At 60.8% G+C, this 19,442-nt stretch overlaps 1 protein-coding gene across 1 annotated transcript; it reads right to left on the minus strand.

The window, feature by feature from the left end:
- Positions 1 to 2,620: 2,620 nt before the first annotated feature.
- On the minus strand, positions 2,621 to 11,838 carry SHH (sonic hedgehog signaling molecule; the record flags this gene model as incomplete). The annotated part of the gene is made up of 3 exons (XM_082846590.1): positions 2,621 to 3,435; positions 6,089 to 6,350; positions 11,530 to 11,838. 3 exons carry the CDS (start codon positions 11,836 to 11,838, stop codon positions 2,621 to 2,623), a joined length of 1,386 nt encoding a protein of 461 aa, XP_082702716.1.
- Positions 11,839 to 19,442: the final 7,604 nt, after the last annotated feature.

Genomic DNA, 19,442 nt, shown 5'->3' on the forward strand with positions numbered 1-19,442 from the left:
CGGCAACACCACGCACACGCTTGGCACAAACTCTTGGTCCTGTCAACCCTGAAGATGGAGCAGTGGGCCCTCGTCCGGCAGCCGTGCTGCACCTGCCCGATGCCCTGCACTTCCTTTCTCTACGCGGCGGACGTGAAAAAGAGAATTCTCACTATAAAGCTGCGAAGGGTCTTAAAAGGTGGGGAGGGAGGGGGGGAAACAGGCGAGGGTGCCACAACCTTGCCCGGCCAGGAGGAGGCGCTGCCAGGGACCTTCGGGCCAGGCCAACACCTGACCTTCCTCTCTGACCGCTAACTAGTCCGGGAGCTCAGTCTGGCCAGAGCTGCTGGTGTGCTGCGTGCTCCTGGTTTGACTTAACACTCAGACCTGAACAGTCATCAGAACAGAAACCACCAAACTTACCAGGGATCGTAACCCTGCTGACCACCTAGGAGACCAAGGGGGACCAGGGACCACTCCTGCCCGGAGGGTGAGCTCTGGCCCCAGCGCCACCCATCGGGGCCCCTGGCCTCCTGGAGGGCCGCATCTCACCAGACCTCAGCACAGAGCCCCCCCAGGGACCTGAGCCCTAGCCTCAGAAGCAGCTTCTCCAGACCCTGACCAGGTGGGACCGAGACTGGCCCGAGGCCGTCGAGTTCAATTCGGTTCCCCTAAACCCAGGCCCGCCTTGTTTAATCTTCTGAGAGGCCCTGAGGCCACACGGCCCACCTTCCCAAAGCTCAGCCTCAGAGGCATGTGGGCCCAGAGCGCAGAGCGGGACAGCAGCCTTCACTAAACCAAAGCCCTCAGAGTGAGCGCCCAGGGCGGCCGAGCCTATGACACAGCAACAGGCACGGAGGACCTGTCTCCCCGGCCCTGCCAACACAGGGCACTGGCCCCAGGGCGCCCGCAAAGGAGGACCGCGACCTAGGGACAAACGTCCTCACCTGACAACCACTCAAGACAGACAACTTGGAGACAGCAGCGTGGCCCGAGGACCCCGGCACCCTGAGGCTCTAGTGGGTGTGACGGGAGAGGGGGGAAGGCCGGGCCGCACAGAGCAGGCAGGGAACACATCCTCCTGCAGACCGCCAACACCTGGCCCTCTCCTTGGGGACCCTTCTGAAAAGGGCGCCCCAGGACTTCAGAAAGCAGTTAGGACCTCCTCCCTGCAAGGCCGGGGGGACAGTGCACCCCAACCTGGGTCAACAAGTGGAGGGAACAAAGTTGGCCACCAATGACGCGGGGCCTGGGGAGGAAGTTCTGGGTGACTGCCCCAGGCCATCTCCTCCAGGCAGCCACTGAGGCTGTGCTGGTTAAGCTGGGGGAGGTGAGGGCAGAAGGGCACCCAGCACGGCACCGCCATCCTTTGAGTAGAGAGACTTTCACACAATAAATACAAACAGAGCTGAGGTTTCTCCAGTGACGAAAACAAACAAGTCGATTCGGTTACCTACGTAAGTGGATCTGAATTCACAGTATAAGCAACACATCTAAATATAATACTGGGAACTCCTGTCAGCACTAGGTTTCCCAAACAAAGAAGCCAAAAAAAGGAAAGAAAAAGGGCTGCAACAGGAATTCTTAGTTATTATATACTAACCAGGCTGTGCGTGGCACATTTTATTTCTATAAAACTATTACAAAATATTCAAAAATACATTTTAGTAAATTTACAGCAGTTATTTCTCAATTTATTAATGCAAAAACATCCTTTGTTTTTCTCTGTACAAACTACAGGCTCCATCCTTGTGGGATCATCACTATGTGCGCTTTTAAAAAATATTATTTTCTAATAAATTCTTTGAAGTTAAAAATAACAGAGTTCTTCCAGTTTGTCCAAGAAAAAAAAAGTGTGTGTGTGTGTGTGAGTGTGTAACAGTCTTGACTTCCAAGAATGTGGCCAAAATGGTGATGACAAAGCAAATATTCAACCCAGAAGACAAAACAGGAGATGGCTGTTACATCGGAAACTAGTTAAATTAAAATAATATATTTTCATATTTTACACTATTTCAAAAATGAAATGTAATTCAGTTAAGTATTGATCTCTCAAAAATCTAATTTACAATTCTGTGTATAAAAATATAATTTGTGGACCCCCATGAAGCATGTTTTAGTTTACACTTGCTGAAAAGCAGGAGCGTTGCAAACGAGGAATGGAGAGGACAGAATTTTGCTTTCTGAAAGTCAGGACGAGGGACATGTAGAAAAATAGACTCTGAGCGGGTCGCTTGGCTTCACAAAATAATCTTTCCCCCTGTGAGTACAGTTCACATGATAATAAATTATCCAAGAAACAAACTATTTAAGGCTCTTGAAGGTCCGGTTCATATTATTTTAAAACATCTATTCATACCAAACAAATAAATAGCCAGGAGAGGTGAAAAAATAACCAAAATTAAACAGGAATCAAAAAATTCAAAAATATATATATATAAACTAAACACAACAACAGAATTTCTCGGGGTCTTTGATTCCTTATAGTCTACTTTGGACTGTCCTACTTTTTTATTATTATTAATTATTATTATAATTAAAGTCTCATTTCGTGCGCTTTTTCCGTGTGTCATTTGCGGTATCTCGCCCCTCCCCCCGCCCGCCCCGCCCCCTCCCGGTGCCCTCCCCGGCCCCCTGGCCTTCAGCTGGACTTGACCGCCATGCCGAGCGGGTGCAAGGCCTCGCTGTCCAACAGCCAGGTGCCTATTTGGTAGAGCAGCTGCGAGTACCAGTGGATGCCCGAGGCGCCTGGCGCGTCGGTCGCACCTGGCGCAGCCGGCGCACCTGGCGCGGCCGGGGGCACGCGGCCGCCGCCCCCGCCCCCGCCGCGGTCCGTGCGCGAGGGCGCCAGCGCGGCCAGGAGCGCGTGCGCCAGGCGGTAGGGCGCGAAGGCCCGGTGCGCCCAGTTGTGCTCCTCTATGACCGCGTAGCACGACGCCAGCACCCGGTTGATGAGGATGGTGCCCTGCGCCGTCAGCGGCGCGTACGCGCCCGTGCTCTCCTCGCGCAGCGTCACGCTGTGCACGGCGGCCGGCAGGAGCCGCCGATCCCCGCCGCGCTCGGCCACCACGTACACGTGCTGGCCAGGGCGCACGCTGCTGGCGAAGAGCGCCCGGCGCTCCGGCGCGCCCCCAGGCGGCCGCCCGGCGCCCGACAGCGCCTCGGGCTCCCGGCCGGCCGAGCCGTTGTGCGGCGCGACAAAGAGCAGGTGCGCGGCGGTGAGCAGCAGACGCTCGCGAGGCTCCCGGGTCTCGATCGCGTAGAAGACCTTCTTGGCGCCGTGGTCGCGGTCCAGGAAGGTGAGGAAGTCGCTGTAGAGCAGCCGGCCCTCGTCGTCGGCAGCCAGCACGCGGTCTCCGGGGCGCAGGTCCTTCACCAGCTTGGTGCCGCCCTGCTCCAGGTGCACCGTGGCCGAGCCCGGGAAGCAGCCGCCCGATTTGGCCGCCACCGAGTTCTCTGCGGGGGGAGAGAAGGGAGAGAAGAGGAGACAGGGCGGTGAGTCCCGAGAGGAAGACGCGACTGGGAAGGGGGGCGCACTCTTGGTGTCCCGCGCGCCCAGACCGAGGAAGCGCGTGGCTCCGGGGAGAGGTGCCGGGTCGGTCCCGCGCGGACCTCCCTCTCCCCATCCCCACCGCCTCGGTGACCAAATTCAGATGCAGACGCATTCCTTAACGACTCTCTTAGGATTGGACTGGCGGTGACAAAGGTCGATTGGCGTCTCCGGCGGGAGGCCGGTTACACTCCTTCCCTTTCGCCTCCCCCCTCCCCCGCCCCTCCCCCTCCCCCGCCGGCTCAGCACACACCCAACCTCGCCACGAATTCAGAGGGTATTTGTTCTCCACTTGGATTCCTCAGGAAGCCTCCTTGAGCTCACCCGGGCGCCGGGGCGCACCCTCCTTTGCTCCCGCCTCCGGCGCGGGGCGCGGCGCCCCCTCGTGCGCTCCGCACCCGGGCTGCACGGCGGGGACCCTCGGCCGCTCCCCGCGCCCCACCCGCCCGCCCCCAGCGCCCAGCGGGGAGCCTTGGTGTCGGCTGGTTGGTGTCGGCCGGTTGGGGGCGAGGGCGGGGCTGAAAAATAGCTGTAGTAGTTGTAGCAACTGGACAAACATTCCAGAGAATTGGCCGAGGTGTGAAAATCGGGGCTTGTGCGGATCTTCTAATTAAAATCCAATAAAGGGCTCGCCATTGTCATTGTAATTTCTGCAACAAATGGGAGGCGCTCTTGGAAGAGGGGCTCCTTCCATCCCCCCACCCCTTCCCGGCTCCCTCTCTCTCCAGCTCTGGGCCGCCCCCTCCCTATTTGCTCAGGTGCAACCCCCCCGCCGCACCCCCGGCGATTCACACGCGGGCTCTCCAGAAGCCCGGGCCTCACAAGCACTATTTGCACAGCCAGGCCTCTCTTCCAAGCACTCGAGATGTGTATTTGAATTTTAAATGGCGGGGCCTGCTCCGAGCTCTGGAAGCGCCGGGTTCTCAAGGCCCCTTGACTACCCGCTTTCTCCGGCCTCTGTCGCTCTCTGAGGCTCACTGTCCCGAGGACAATAATCGGAGTCGGGCGGCGCGCAGGGGGCCGTGGAGGAGGGGCGGGGACGTCCCCGTCTTCTTTGCATTCCAATCTCCGGGATCCTGCTTTTTGCAAATAGAGATCGCGAGAAAGAATCTTCCTGCTGGAATTACTGAGGGCTTTTAATCTTCTCATCGTTTTCTCCGGCATGAAGTGCGGGGCCGGCCTTTGGAGGCCCGACATAGCCGCCCAGAATGCGCCCGGAACGCAGGCGAGCCCGAGGCGTCGAGTCGCACGACCCTGCTTGACACGCACCGCCCCGCGCCCGGCCCGTGTGCGCGGAATGCCAATGAGCGGCTCTGCGCGCCGGGCCCGGCTCCCCCGGCGGGGTCCCGGGCCGGACGACCGCTGCTCTTTTGCGAGGAGACTTCGAGGGACCCCCGCCAGGGGGACCCCGCGGACAGGGGTGGCCCGGAGCCGGCGGCGCGCCGCGCCACGCCGCCATTTAGGAGCCCCGCGAAGTCGGGGCGCGCCTCCCCGCCCTGCTGGCGTCTGAGACCCTTTCCCGGGCTCTAAGCCCAGACCTTCTCCCCAGGCTTCCACACCTTTTCTTTCTGTTACAGGAGGCCACTCTTTTCCTTACCTCCAAAGTGTGCCTCGACACCTTGAAAGTGTTTTTCTACTAACATACGCTATTAAAATACAGTTTAGGTCACAAACAGGCGAAACTGGGGGCGGGGGGAGACGCAGTTCCTCCGAAATTCACTGTGAACTGTCTTGCTAAATGCGCCGGCTTCTGCCGAGAGTTGGAGAGACCTGCTTCAGTGGAGCTGGGGCCTGTGCCCGCGCGCGCCTTCCTTCCGGAGCTGTTCCTCGCCAGCAACAGCGTGTGGCGTTGCAGGCCCAGGGAAGTCAGCCTCACGGAGCAGGGCGGGGGCTCCAGCTGCAGGCTTGGCTTTCCTGGCCCTGCCTGTGGCTCAGGGCAGCCCAGCTGTTTCCTAATAAGGACGGATGCTTCTGGGCTTGCGGCCTCCAGATGTTGGAAGTGGTAACTACCGGCTTTATTACCTCCCATCAGGCCTCTTCCCAAAGGCCGAGTGAGTTAAGTTAGTTCAGAATCCACAGGCTTCCACCCCGGGCAGAACCTCCTGTGCCGGGTGCGGGCCGGTGGCGGGTGGTGAGTAGTTCATTCTTAAGCGCTATTGAGACAGAGGCTCTGGGCCAGAGCTGGCCGACTGGGCAGGGCTGCAGTCTCTCACCAGGACAGTCCCCCCCGCCCCACCATCTTTCCTCCCTGTCTCTGCCACCTGCAGCGGGGACTCCGGAAACAGGGGTGGGGGAAGGCTCAAGAAGCCAGATGCCCTCTGCATCTGGGCTCAGAGAACGTGGGCCTCTGTGGCCTCAAAGGTAGGGACAGCTCCCGGCTGGGGACCGGGACAGGCCTCACGGAGTCTATTCCCGCCACAGAAACACCAGTCATCACCCAGTCCCCTCCCTGTCTGCCCCCCTCCTCCCCACTTTCCTCCTTCCCGTGAGCCGGGCTTTGGGGCGCAGATCTGGAGCTGCTGGGGGGTGCTGTCGGCATGGGTGGGCCCGCCCCCTCACCTGCTTTCACTGAGCAGTGGATGTGCGCTTTGGACTCGTAGTAGACCCAGTCGAAGCCGGCCTCCACGGCCAGGCGTGCCAGCATGCCGTACTTGCTGCGGTCGCGGTCCGAGGTGGTGATGTCCACTGCACGGCCCTCGTAGTGCAGCGACTCCTCTGAGTGGTGGCCGTCCTCGTCCCAGCCCTCTGTCACCCGCAGCTTCACTCCTGGCCACTGGTTCATCACGGAGATGGCTAAGGCGTTCAACTTGTCCTTGCACCGCTGTGGAGAGAAGGGGACACCCAGCGCCCGTGAGCGTCCGGGCCTGCCCCAACCCTACCCCTGGGCTGCTCTGCCCAGCCCCCCAGGATGCGGGCTGTGCGCAGAGGTAGGGAGACAAGGCCAGGCCTGGAACCGGCCGGCCTGTTCCGGAGAGGGGGAGCTCGGCTAGGGAGGAGGGGGTGGCATCGTAGGAGGAGGCACATCCTCTCGGAGGCGACTTGAGCGCCTTTCTCCACACCTGAAGTAGCAGAGCCCCCGTCACGGCCTGAGAGGCAGATGAAATGTCTGTCTTCGAAATAAGTAAACTGCGTGGTTTTGGACAGTGGCTGCAGCAGCCTCCAGGAGCACCCTAGGCTATGGCCCGCGTGCTCCTCCACGATGCCCTCCACGCCCCTGCCCGCTTCTGTGGCCCCATCGCTCCGCACCTGTGCAAGGCTCCACCCAACTCCCGGGACAAACTCCCTCTCAGGAGGCGGGAGAGAGGCCCCGGGTGCAACTTAGCCGTAGAAAGAAAAATACACGGTATACTTCTTACAGAGTTAAAAGCCTTGCCTTATCTCTGCCCTGCGCCTATCTGAGGTGAGAATTAACCCAAAGGTAGAGAGGGTGGTGGGACCCTGATAGCAGCTGAAGGGGTGGGGGAACCAGAAGTGAAAGGCAACCAGGTGAGTTATAATTTTCAATAAGACCAGGGCCGGATGACAAACATTCTTTATCTGGACAGCCACATTCCTTTTCCCCGTGGAACTCTTTTCTCCCGGCTTTTCTGTGGTCTGATTGTGTCCCTTGTTTTCCTTAACCTGTCCCCTCCCCCCCTCTTGTTTTCTTGGCCGGCGCAGAATGGTGTCCTGCAAGTTTGAAGAGCCAACTTAAGAGGTGGAGGGGGGGAGGGGAGGGGAGGGGAGGGGGAGGGGAGCCAGAAAGGCCTGGGGCCTCTGAGCTCTTGCCTTAGGGAGGCTTCTCCTGGAAACCGCCCTTGGGGTTCCCCCCACCTCCCACAAGGAAGCTGCCAGTAGGAGTAAAGAAGCGGTGAATAGGCGGGACTCAAGCCAGGGTAAAGCTGTGGGAGTTCCCATATAATTCTCGGGTCCCATTCAGACAAGGATGCAGGAAAGAGTCGAATCACCTGCGTGTTTGTGTGCACAGTGACTCGCTGGGCGTTCATACTGCGGCTGGTGCGGGGTTGGAAAAAGGGGAGGTGGTGACAAAGTCATGATGGGGGCGTCCCCCAGAGAGGCAGACTCAGGAGGGATAGGGGACAATTCCAAGTTGACTTCTGCAGAGGGTAGGGCTGATATCCGGGCGGGGACCCCGGTTACCGAGATGACCAGCCGGCCCCAGCAAGGACCCTATTATAGCCTGGGGGAACTCTTTCTTACAGAGCGCGGGGGAGACGGAGGGCTGGGCAAGGCCGCTGCCGCGTTTTAAGGGGATGCGACCGATTGCGCGACAGGAAAAGACCTGTGTAGTTGGCAGCAGTAAAAACCAGTATATGGTTGTAGAGTTAGAAATACAGCAAGTGTGTGTGTTTGTGTGTGTGTGTGTGTGTGTGTGTGCGTGCGCGCGCGCGCGTGGTGGAGGGAGGGAGGGCAGAAGGCTAGGGGGCGGTCCTGGTAACAGGTCAGCGCTTGCAGGTTTCTAGGCCCGCCAACAGTTTTCTTAAAAAAAAAAAAAAGTCAGAAGGACAGAGTTTGAGTGAGGTCATCTTGAGGATTGAATGCGTTTTACATGAAAATCAATCAGTAAACCAGGGTCAGTTTAGAGCCGGGATGTGGAACCGGCTGCGCAGGCGCACACCACCGACGCGCACACGCAGACACTCGCTTCCCGAGCCCCCATCGCAGCCCAGCTCCCTGCTTTCGGGGGGCAGATGAAGCTTTCAGTGGCTTCCCCCGGGGCCGCTGGCGAGGGGGAGGGCAGGAAGGGGAGCACGTGTACCATCCCCCAGCGTTCTGAGCTGCGCCACTCGGACAAGAGATGGAGACCCCAGGCGAGGAACCCAGGGCCGAGGCAGGCCCGGGCTCCGCCAGGCGCAACGCGGCCTCGGCCCGCGGCTGCAAGAGTCTCTGCGCCCCGGCCGGGCGGGATCGTCGCGGGCAGACCCGGGAAGCCCGGGCCGGTTATCAATTCACTGGGTCGTGTGCCGCGAATCAACCCCGCCTCTGTGCAGCCACCGTGAAGCCCAGAGGGGCCGACGGGCCCGGCTTTGTGTCGGCGGAGGCCAAGTTGTTCCCCACGCCCGAGCTCCCGCGCCACCTCCCCAGTCTGCGCAGCCGCTCCGCGCCCGGGAGCCGAGCAGGGACTGTCACCGCCGACGCCCACGGGCTTCCCCAGCGCGGGGGAGGGGGTGTCCCGACTTCAGAAGGGTCCCCTCGGGTCCCCGCACACACCTCTCGCCGCTCCTCCTCCCCCCTCCGGAAAACCAGGCCCCTCCCTTCAAACCCACACCTGAGCGCCGCTCCCCGGGGCCGCCACGCACCCGGAAATCTGCCCAACGTGGCGCCTCGGGCCGGTCCCCCGCGCAGCCCGCAGGCCGGCCCCTCGCGGCCTCCTGCCCCCTCGGAGCCCCTCGGCACCGCGGCCTGCGGGGAGAGCGTGTCTGTCTGCGCTTCCCCCTCTCGGAGTTAATATTAACCAGGGGCTCATGCGTTCCTGAACTGCTCTGAAAGTTCCACTGGGGACGATCTTGCCATGGTTGAGGGACTTGGGCGACAGTCACATTAGGGAGACAGAGACACGCAGAGACGGGGGAGGAGGGACACGCACCCGAGAGCAGAGTCTAGGTGGTTATCTTAAGTGGGGGGCCGGGGGGGGAGCAGGTGCCCCAGGAGCCCGGGAGGCGTTGCCGCTTCCCCTTCCCCCGGCCCTGCCCTCACCTCCCAGGTCCCCCGCCTTCCCCACTTTAACTCTTAGGACCGGGGACGCAGGAAGGACGGGGAAGGGGTAAAGCAGGGGGCGCCTTTCAGGCCACCCCCCCTCCCCAGCCTCCAGGTTTTTAGGGCACGTTTTTGGGGCCCGTGGTACACGCCTGGCTTGGCTCTCCCCACCCCACTCCGACGTCGGCTGCCCCTCCCCCCTCCTTTTGTGCTGGGAACGGGAATAGCCACTGCCCAGGGAAAAAAGTATTTGTTTTCGTTTCGTTCGTCTGAGGGAAGTTGACAGAAGGTCAGAAGTTCAAATGCTGCCAGCGCACGCTGCGGCCAGAGCGGCCGGGCGCCGGGCCCGCGCGGCTGTAGGTCCCGGCGGGGCGGCCGGGGGCGGCGGGGCGAGGGACCCGGCGGGGGGCTCGGGCCGGGCGCCCAGGCCCGCGAGGCGCCTCCGCCCTGGAACCGGCTTCTCCCTCCCGCCCGGGCCCGCCGGGCCCGCCCGCGCCGCCTCGGCTGCCGGGCCGTCGGAGCGCCGCCGGGAGCCCTGGCCGAGCCCGCGCTCGGGCGCGTGGAGGGGCCGGCGGGCGGCCGCAGCCCAGCCCCGCGCGCACTGAAACCCGAGCCGCGAGATCGATAACCCGGGAGTAAGTGGAGCCGAGATGCGTCTGCCCGGGTGCGCGGCTCCGCGCGCTCGCACTTGTAGGCGGGGCGGCGAGGCCCGGGGCCCCGGGCAGGGCGCGGGCCGGGACCCGCTCCCTCCCGCGTCGGCCCGGCGCGGACCGCGGCGGCCGCTGAGCCCTCCGGCTCGGGGACCTGCGGCGTCCCCGCCCCCGCCGCTTTCTCTGGCCTCGCGCCCCTCTCCCCGGTGCCGAGGGATCCCGGGAAGGCCCCTGCCCTCCCGCCGGGACCGAGGGTGACCAGGGGGTCGGAGCCCCAGACGAGCTGGAGAAGCGCCCGCAGCCGGCCGCACGCGCAGGGCACTCCGCGGCCTGCGCAGAGTTAATTGCGGCTCGCGCTGCTCTCGGGCACAGGCGCGCGCGTCCACACTCGCGGTCCAGATTTAAGGTGGTCGGAAGCAGATGCGAGCGAGCCGGGGACGAGGACCCTCTCCTCCCCTCCCTCTCCGCCTCCGTCCGTCAGCTGGAGCCCGCTACCCCGCATGCCCCTGGCCTTCCTCGGCTCCGCAGCAAGGCCGGGCATCGGGCTGGGGAGCGGAGCGGCCGGGAGGTGTCTCCTCGGTCCCTCCCACCCCCAGCCTCCCCTGCACTTGCGCCCCGCCAGCGCCGCTCCGTCAGCTGCGGTGCGCTCCTGGCCCTAAAGGTAGGACTTGAATATTTTAATAGGGCAATAAAAAAGATGTTGACCTATATTTGCCAGGAAAGCCATTTCTAGCTTCAGTTATACGTGCCTGGAGTTGCAGAAAGTCTGCCATTGACGGGCAGATTGGCAGCCAGAAGTCTCAAACGGAGGCGGAGAGGGAGAGAGGAATGCGTGCTTTGCTTTGGTTCTTCTTTCCAGCCCCCCCTCCCGCTAATATCTAGTCGCTCCTAATTTCCTATGCAAGCAGGTTGAAAACTAGCGTGATGCAATGCCAGTAAGTTCTAAGTCCCTCCCCTCAAGTACCGCGGGCTCGGGAGAATAAGAGGGCATCCTTAAAGAAATATCGATACATTCACACTCTGATGGGCACAAGTGCCAGCGATGGAATCGCAGTGGAGCTATGTGATACGGTCAGGGACTAGCCCAGCCGCCTCTGGAGCCCCGACCTTTTGTCAGCCCGGCCTCCTGGCTTTTCCAGTTGAGGGTCTTTGGTGGGGGGCGGCGGGGGGGGGTAGCAGTGGTGGGAAAGAAAAACACAGAGGAGAAGGGAAACGTGTAAGCGCCGAGGCTACACTTGTACAGTGATCTGGACGCCACTCTATGTTTATGGGGGGGATGCTTGTCCCCTCCCTCCATTCCCACTCCCAACTTGGAAAGGACAGACGCCCCCAAAGTGAAGGTCTCCCCAAGTTACAAGCCAGAGCTGAGGCAGGATGGGAAGGCCATCCCAGCAGGACAGATCAAATCAGGGCCATGCAAGGACCACATCTCCTAGCGTCCTTATGCCCACCCCCCAGCCTAAACTTCTCCGGCTGGACCCTTCACCTCCATTCCCCTCCAGGAAGAGGAAGGGGTGGTAGGCCGGCAGGTGGGTGGGGAAGGAGAGGACAAAATCGGCTTTCTACCTGCCTGAAGAGCAAACAGACTGAACGGCATGGTTACACATAACCCCTTGGAAGCAACACATTCCACGCCCCGTGCTGGGTTTCTACCTGAGTCATCAGCCGGTCCGCTCCAGTGTTTTCTTCATCCTTAAATATGATGTCAGGGTTGTAATTGGGGGTGAGTTCCTTAAATCGCTCCGAGTTTCTGGTGATCTTCCCTTCATATCTTCCACTGGCCCCTAGGGTCTTCTCAGCCACGTTGGGGATGAACTGCTTGTAGGCTAAAGGGGTCAGTTTTTTTGGGTTCCGCCTCTTCCCAAATCCCCGGCCGGGTCCGCACGCAAGCCCCGAGCACATCAGCAGTGAGGAGACCAGCACCACCAGCAGACATCTCGCCAGCAGTAGCATCTCGTCCATGGAGCCCGGGGACCTCAAGGCTGGCCCGAGCAGGTCTGAGTGCGCGAGGGTGCGGGTGTGCGAGTGTGTGTGCCCGTGCGCTCTCCCTCCCTCGCTCGCTCCGGCTGGCTGCTGGCGCCCTCGCTCTCTGCCTCTCGCTCTTTCTCTTCCTATATAACCTTGCCCGCCGCCGCTGCGGGGGACTCGCCACCGATCCCCACCCAGACGGGGGCTGGAACGGCAGGCTGCTGGCCGCTGATAACGGAACACATCGGAGTTGGGGCTCAAGACAGCAATCAAAAGACAAAAAGAGTCTGATTTTAAATGGTCGCAAGCCTGAGAGCTTGTGCGAGAGGCTGCCTTCAGTACTATATTATAGCTGGCAGGGGCGCATCTGATTGGCCGAAGCAGCACAGGCTTCTCTTCTGATGTTTAACCCTAAAAAAGACTAATTTTTTTCTCCTGTGGCTGCTTTATTTTTACCTGAAGGCTTCTAGTTAAAAGAGAAAAACATCTTTACCGAGACAAAGGTGAGCGGGAGAGAGGAGGCACGTTGCTCCGGATAACGTCAGCTACCCCCTGCCCGGGGCACACCTCCCGTTCCCCCTTCACTTTCTCCAGAATGGTAGATGCTTCAGTTAAAACCAACTTAAGTTTTTAAAGGACAATCTAGACCCACCGCCCCCACCCCCCCCACCCCCGGCCAAGCTTCCATCACCAAACAAATAGTCTCTCAAATGTTTGAGGGGCAAAGCTGCCCAGGTCTTATCTAAATATTTTCCCAGAGACTTTATCATGCAGGCCAGGGCTCCCTGCAGTTGAAGGAAAGAGGGGCCCGTGCCCCCTCCCGAATATTCCAGTTGCCACGCCGGGCCGGGACTGCACGTAACGTGGTGCTATTTGAAGTGCTTTAAGCACCTTAGAAAAACTTGAAAATGCTGCTCCTTTATTGTGTTTCAATTAATGCATTATTTTTAACTCTCTGGAAGTGGAATGGAGGCGTGCTCAGGGGCTGGTGCAGAGGGGACGATCCAGCTGGCTGGGCCCAAGCGAGTCTGGGGGCTGAACCCCAGCTCAGAGGAGGGAGCTGGTGCTGGTGCCTGTGTGGTGGGCGGAGGCCCATTGTGCCTGGGGGCAGCGGCGAGTGGGCAAGGCTGTGCACACGCACCAACCCCATGATTCAATCGATCGGAGCAAAGTGCAGGCCAGGGGATGAGCTGGATGTGAAATTCAGGTTCCTTCCACATCACGCCGAGCTGGCTTCCCCTGGAGCTTGGCAGGCCCATCCTCAGGGTCCTGGGGGCTGCAGCCCGAGTGGGGCAGGGCCCTGGGGGCACAGCGTTCTGGTCAAAGAGGGGCGTGCAGAAGAGGGCCCGGTGCTCAGAGCCGGCGATGCTGGAGCCCCCAATTCCTGCACTTTGAGAAACAAACTAACTTAAAAAGTCTTATTGAGACCAGGAAAAGAAAATCGGAGATTCCCCCTTTTTGCAGAATATGCCCTCCTCCTTCTGGGCCCTCCCTGTCTCACTCTGACACAGCAACTGCTCTGGAGTGGGACGCGGGAGTGAGGGTTCTTCGTGTGGAGTGGACGGAGCGAGACCCGGCTGTCACTCTGTGCAGTTAGGCGCTCTCCCTTGACCCCAGCGCGAGAGAGGCCGGGTCGGTCCTCAGAACAATGGGACACTTGCCGCAGTCTGGGTAAGCTCCAGTGCAGACAGACTTTTCCTCTGGGTGTGGGGAGCGTGGAAGGGGACATCGAAAGGGGCTGTAGTTGGGCCTTTGCAGACACTGAGCATCTCCAAGCCTCTGCTGGCCAGGAGTGCATCCCCACCCCGCCTTTTCTATTCTCTGATTTGTGAAGCATCAGCTCAACTTCCTCAAGGCCTCCCAGTGGAACCGACGCAGCAAGGTCACACTGTCCTGGACCCAGGAGGGTGGGCCTGCCTCAAGTGGTCACCACGCAGCCAGCGTTGTGACACCGCTGGGCATGGGGGCTTGAGAAGCCACCGGGCGCGCTGGGGACACTCCAGCCTCCTGATTCCCTCCTCCCCTCTTTTCCGGCTCAGGCAAAGGCGAAGGGGCCGCAGCACCGGGTCTCAACCCCCTGGCTGGAGACCGGGGAGCCCGTGTGGCCACCGCATGAGCAGGGATGCCCGCCCGAGATCTCGCAGGTGCCGGGACCCCCCAGACCCAGAGCCTGAGCTGCAGAGAGCTCTGCGTGGCTCCGAGACTTGGGGGCTCGGCTCCCTCCAGGTGGGGAGCAGGCAGGACAGGAGGTGGGAGGTCCCGGCCGTCAGGCCTCCTCAGCCCAGGGGGCCCAGGCTCGGGCGAAGCCACCTCCTGTCCGTCTCGGCCAGCCCTGGACACCCCGAGAGCCTGCCAGGGCCGCCTGCCTGGGAGCTGGCCAACCCTCAAGAATGAAATAACGATGGACCGTAAACGCACCACTCTGAATTCCCAGGGCTGCTCCCCGGGGCGGGTGGGGCTGGGGTGCGATGGGGAATCAGGACAAGGATCAACTGTAGCTCGTGTGTTTACTGCCCTGGAAACAAGGCCGTCAGCCGAGCCACCCTGAGCCTGAGGTCTCGCCCTCCCCCCACTTCCCCTTCCTTTCATCCCGCCCCCTCCCCACTTCCCAGACGGCAGACACTGTCCTCTTCCACCTCCAGACGCCAGATGGCTCCCTCTCTTTGCCTTTGCCCCTCCAGACCATCTGGGCCCCTCCCCGTGCGGGTCAGAGGTTCCAAACCCCAGCCTCTTCCTGACCTGGCCCGACATCCCAGGTAACCTCAGGAGCCATTTCTAACTTGTCTGGGCTCCGCCCTTCTTTCCCATGGTCGTCTGCCCTCCTCCCTCCATACCCCTTCCCACCTCCATCGCCCATCCCTGCCCACCTCCATCCCCCATCCTTCCCCACCTCCATCCCTCCATCCCTCCCCACCTCCATTCTCCCATCCCTCCCCACCTCCATCCCCCATCCCTGCCCACCTCCATTCTCCCATCCCTGCCCACCTCCATCCCTCCATCCCCCCCACCTCCATCCCTCCCCACCTCCCCACCTCCATCCCTCCCCACCTCCATCCCTCCATCCCTCCGCACCTCCATCCCCCATCCCTCCCCACCTCCATCCTCCATCCCTCCCCACCTCCATCCCTCCATCCCTCCGCACCTCCATCCCCCATCCCTCCCCACCTCCATCCCCCATCCTGCCCCACCTCCATCCCCCATCCCTCCCCACCTCCATTCTCCCATCCCTCCCCACCTCCATTCTCCCATCCCTCCCCACCTCCATCCCCCATCCCTCCCCACTTCCATTCTCCCATCCCTCCCCACCTCCATCCCCCAATCCCTGCCCACCTCCATCCCCCATCCCTCCCCACCTCCATCCCTCCCCACCTCCATCCCCCATCCCTCCGCACCTCCATCCCCCATCCCTCCCCACCTCCATCCCTCCATCCCCCCCACCTCCATCCCTCCATCCCCCGCACCTCCATCCCCCATCCCTCCCCACCTCCATCCCCCATCCCTCCCCACCTCCATCCCTCCATCCCTCCCCACCTCCATCCCTCCATCCCTCCCCACCTCCATCCCCCCATCCCTCCCCATCTCCATCCCCCATCCCTCCCCACCTCCATCCCCCATCCCTCCCCACCTCCATCCCTCCATCCCTCCATCCCTCCCCACCTCCATCCTTCACCAGCATCCCTGTTGAGGACAGGTGGCTGCCTGTCTTCTGCCCCCACCCCCAGGAGGCGCCTCCCAGGCCCGGCCCCTGCCTTCCCACCAGCCCCCACCGCTAGATGGCCTCCTCACTCTGCCTTCAGGCTCTGGGTCTGCAGGTTTGGGAAAAATATGTGCAGACCAGGTTGGGAGGGCCCTGAAAGCGGGGCTAGACAACTTGGTCATCCTCCCCTGATCCCCCCATTAGTTTTTGCAATCCCCCATTTCCCTTTTCCCAGTGTGGTACCCGCTGGGCCCTACGGCTGGCACTCTGGCCTCCCCATCGAAGCTGCTGCCTGCCACACTCGTCCGGGGCTCACCCGGACTCCAGTCTCTAATCTTACATCCCCTCCTCCCTGTATCCCTCACTTTGACTTCTCTTCCTGATAATACTTGTACTCATTCTCTTTCCATCCAATCATCCAGTTTCAATTTCTTTCTGATTTTGTTCCAGTTTTGGCAAATTGAATCTCCGTTGTTACGGTTCTCCTAGAGATTGCCAGCCAGGGCCCCTCTGAATTTTGGAGGGATGGGGTCCTTCAGCGCTGCTCTCCTAACCCCATGTTCCTTGCTGACCTGGACCTGGGGGATGAGTCTCCGGCTTCCCGGAGGGGTCCAGGGAAGGCCCTGCTGTTCACAACGGAGCCCTCACCTGGGTGCACAGCAGCTGCTGCCGCCCTGCATGCATGGCCCCGTAGAGCTGCAGCAGTGGCGGTGGCAGTGGCAGGAGGAACTGGTGCGGAGGCCCGCGGCTCTGGCCGTGCTGGCACGAGGGGCCAGTGGGGCGATGCCGTCCTCGCGGGCTGGCGCTTGCAGGGCAGCCATTCTCAGCAGAGCAGAGCGGAGAGAGGGCCCCACCCTGCCAGGGGATGGGCAGGCTGCTGCATGCTGCAGCAGGCCTAGGGGTAGGACCTGGGCGTCTTCCAGGCCTCAGGCACTCTTTGAAGCAGGAGCACAGGTGGCATCGAGGCCCCTTCTATCCTGAGGACTTACAATTCCCTCCCTTACTTGGGAAGGGCCTGGTGGGCCCAAGCTGCTGCACGGCCGAGGGGCTGTGTGTGTCTGCAGGGGCCAGAGCTGGGTTCGGAGCGGCCCGGCTCGGACTCAGCCCTGCCTCTGGGGGGGTGGGCGCTGCGGACGAGATGCACCTGTCCAGGGAGTGAGGACTCCGGGCTGCATCTGCCTGCGTCCTGTGTCCGCCAGGCTGGTAGAGCCCCTGGCTGGCTGTCCCCGCCTCTCTGAAGGAGGGTAGCTGCGACCCTTCTTGGCAGGAAGCAGAGCGCTTACATCATCTGGGCAACTTCTGTGCAGACGTTTTCTTTTAAATAAAAAAGGGATGCAGTGCTGACATGCAGAAACAGAAGCCATTTCTCTACAGGAGCAGAGAGAGCACAGAGGCTCCCCAGGCGGCGGCTTCGGTGTTTGCCCTCCGCTGTCCAGGGAGCGTCCCCGGCATCAAGACTCCCGGGTCCCAGCCGCCGGGGCACCCTTGTGGCTCCAGGTCTGCCCTCCTCCGCCCTCTCCCTCCTGGCCAGTCACCCGACCGCTCCTGAGCCCTGTTGCATGATGGCCATCAATACTGTGGTTCCACGTTTGCCTCGTCCAGCAGTCTCTCTACGGTGGGAAACAGAGAGCTGGAACTGGCCCTACTCCCCCGCTGTGAGCACCCCTCCTGGCCCCTTAGGTTTGTCCCTCGGACGCCTCGGCCCCTCCCCGAAGATGCACCTCTGGTTTGGGGTGGCTTCCCGGGGCCTTTTGGCTATGTCGGGCACCAGCCACGTGTGGAGTTGGGGAGGCCCTGTGGGTCCCACTTGGCCAGGCAGCTTCCAGAAGGTGCATCCCCTCCCCCACCCCCCTTCTTTACTGTCGTGAAAGAGGGCGATGCCACATCCCTCTTAAATGCACAACCAAGAGCAGGAAACACAGAGGCATCGGGTGGAGGGGGCCAGGCAGGGGCAGAGGAGGGGGCTAGGAAGCAGGGTCAGCCGTATCAGGAGGTGGGATAGGGCGCAGAAGGGGAAACTGAGGTGCGAACACACATTTGGGCTTGACAACGTTAGCGAAAGCCGCTGGGACCTCAGCAGTTCGACAGACCCTGGACCCAACATTTGGGGGGTGCTAACAAGAACCCCTGGGAGGGCGGCCGGCGGCTCTGGCTGGGGGGGCAGTTTCCCGGGGAGACAGATGCCACACCACAGGGCTCGGCCCTCTAGGGGCTGGGCTGGGAGGAGAAGGACGCTGTGGGTGAAGGAGGCGCCGTCCCTGGGGGTCCCGTGGCCCCTCACCTGGTGGAGGAGTACAGCATGGGGGCCTGGCTGATGGGGGTGTCCTCTTGTGGTTGCCAAGCATCTCAGCCAGAGTGTCACTCGGTGAGAAGGGAAGTCTCACCTGTGACTTTGGGTAATCGTATTTGCTTATTCAGTGTTTATTATACATTTTCATTGTGCTTAGATAAAATTCAGTTAATCAACGCACACAACCCATTGCACAGGTGAGGAAAACGAGGTACAGAGAGGTGAGATCTCCTGTCCGGGCACTTGCAGAAGATGTGACAGAGGGTGGCCCTGCCCTAGAGGCAGGCTCGAGGTCTCTGCCGGGCACAGATGAGCAGCAGGTGACTGTGCCCAGGGCCCCTTAGCAGTGAGCGGTCAGCATGGACCAGACTGACCTCTGTCTTCAAGCTCCGGGTTCTGCACCCCTGAGTCCCAGGAGAGACACCCAGCAACGCTGTGTCTCCAGGCTGGCCTGGGGCTGCCCCTGAGCTGTGGGCAGAAGCGTGGGTTTCAGGTTAGGCATATGCCCAGGGACATCATTTCTATGAATCCTTGAATTATTTGTTTATTTTTTAACATCTTTATTGGAGTATAATTGCTTTACAATGGTGTGTTAGTTTCTGCTGTATAATAAAGTGAATCAGTTACACATATACATATGTTCCCATATCTCTTCCCTCTTGCGTCTCCCTCCCTCCCACCCTCCCTATCCCACCCCTCCAGGCGGTCACACAGCACCGAGCTGATCTCCCTGTGCTATGCGGCTGCTTCCCACTAGCTATCTGTTTTACATTTGGTCGTGTATATAAGTCCAGGCCACACTCTCACTTTGTCCCAGCTTGCCCTTCCCCCTCCCCGTGTCCTCAAGTCCATTCTCTATGTCTGCGTCTTTCCTTGAATTATTGATCTCTCAGATGACTGTGGAAAAGAACACAGTGCAGCACGAGAGGAACCTCTGAACAAGAGCAGCCTTCCTGGGCGGGCCTCTCTGTGAGGTGTCTCTGTTTTAGGATCTGGGACCTTCACCGGGAGGGGACCACTGCTGCTTCAGAACGACAGAGATTTTCAGACACAGGACTTCCCAAGCCCGCCTCACCTTCGGGTCCTCTGTTATTGTTACTCAGCATCCTGTTCACCACGTGACAGCGTGTGGGTCTCCAGGGCCTTTGATCAGCCCCGTCGGGGAGGGAGTGGCAACCAGCTTGTCGGGCTGTCCGTCTGCAGGGTGGGGGGCAGAGGTGGTCCAACACACGACCCATCACTGTGGCAGGATGCTGCGCCTTTCTTTCCTCTTTTTGCAGCTTTTGCTGGTTTCAGTTTTATTTTTCACAGATTATTGTGATACCTAGATCCAGGCAGACAACACGATTCCCCACAGCTAAGTCAGCCTGGCCTCCCGTGGCCTCAGAGCCGCCAGGGCAGGGCCCCAGCATCTCGGGCGGGATGGAGCATCTGGAAGTCTCACCGGCTGCCTTTTGCCTCTTGGTCTCTGACTGTGTTTATTTTAGCACCCTTCTGTGCTCTGTCCTGGTTGTCCTGATGTGGACTAATTCCCCGGGGCTGCTGGAACGAAACGCCACAGGCCGGGGCTTAAGACAACAGACGTGCACTGTTTCACAGGCTGGAGGCCAG

The sequence above is a fragment of the Leucopleurus acutus genome (genome assembly GCF_964270905.1).
Source record: "Leucopleurus acutus genome assembly, chromosome: 9".
Lineage (NCBI taxonomy): Eukaryota > Metazoa > Chordata > Mammalia > Artiodactyla > Delphinidae > Leucopleurus > Leucopleurus acutus.